This window comes from Eimeria tenella, genomic scaffold, assembly GCF_000499545.2.
Source record: "Eimeria tenella Houghton genomic scaffold, Eth_scaff2148, whole genome shotgun sequence".
In the NCBI taxonomy this organism is placed as follows: Eukaryota; Apicomplexa; class Conoidasida; order Eucoccidiorida; family Eimeriidae; genus Eimeria; species Eimeria tenella.
In genome coordinates this window covers 1-515 of record NW_013541998.1, presented here as the reverse complement: position 1 = coordinate 515, position 515 = coordinate 1, and the positions used below count along the sequence as shown (strand labels likewise).

At 58.6% G+C, this 515-nt stretch overlaps 1 protein-coding gene across 1 annotated transcript in view; it reads right to left on the bottom strand.

Annotated features, from left to right (window-relative positions):
- The window catches only part of ETH_00039175 (uncharacterized protein), a gene marked incomplete at both ends in the record, with an annotated part of 459 nt that extends 105 nt beyond the window's left edge, over positions 1-354 (bottom strand). The window contains one exon of the mRNA XM_013374579.1: positions 3-354. Coding sequence (XP_013230033.1) covers positions 3-354 — 352 coding nt within the window. The remainder of the gene's footprint in view (positions 1-2) is intronic.
- Positions 355-515: the final 161 nt, after the last annotated feature.

Here is a 515-nt window from a genome sequence, read left to right as displayed (position 1 = left end):
CGGCTGCTGCGCCTGCTTCCGCTCCGCAGGTTTCTGAACATGCTGCTGCCGCAGCGGCTGCTGTACTGCCTTCTTCTGCCCCGGACTCTGCTTCTGCTGCTGCTGCTGCTGCTGTTTCTGCTGCTGTATCTGGTGCTGCTGCTGCTGTTGCTTCTGCTGCTGTATCTGGTGCTGCTGCTGCTTCTGTTTCTGCTGCTGTATCCGCTGCTGTTGTTGCTGCTGTTTCTGCTGCTCCTGCTGCTGCTGTTTCTGCTGGTGCTTCTGCTGCTCTTTCTGCTGCAGCTGCTGCTGCTGTTCCCTGCTTCCTGCATCCCCACACAGATGCAGCTGAAAAGGACGATGAGGCAGCTTCATGCACCACTACTGCTGCTGCTGTCTGCTGCTGCTGCTGCTGTTGTTGCTGCTGTTGCTGCTGCGCGTATAGCACGTCAGACTTGCTGCTGCTGCTGTTGCTGCTGCAGTGGATGTGGCTAGGACTCACCTTGCTGCTTCTTGAGCGCTGCCGCTGCCTGGGG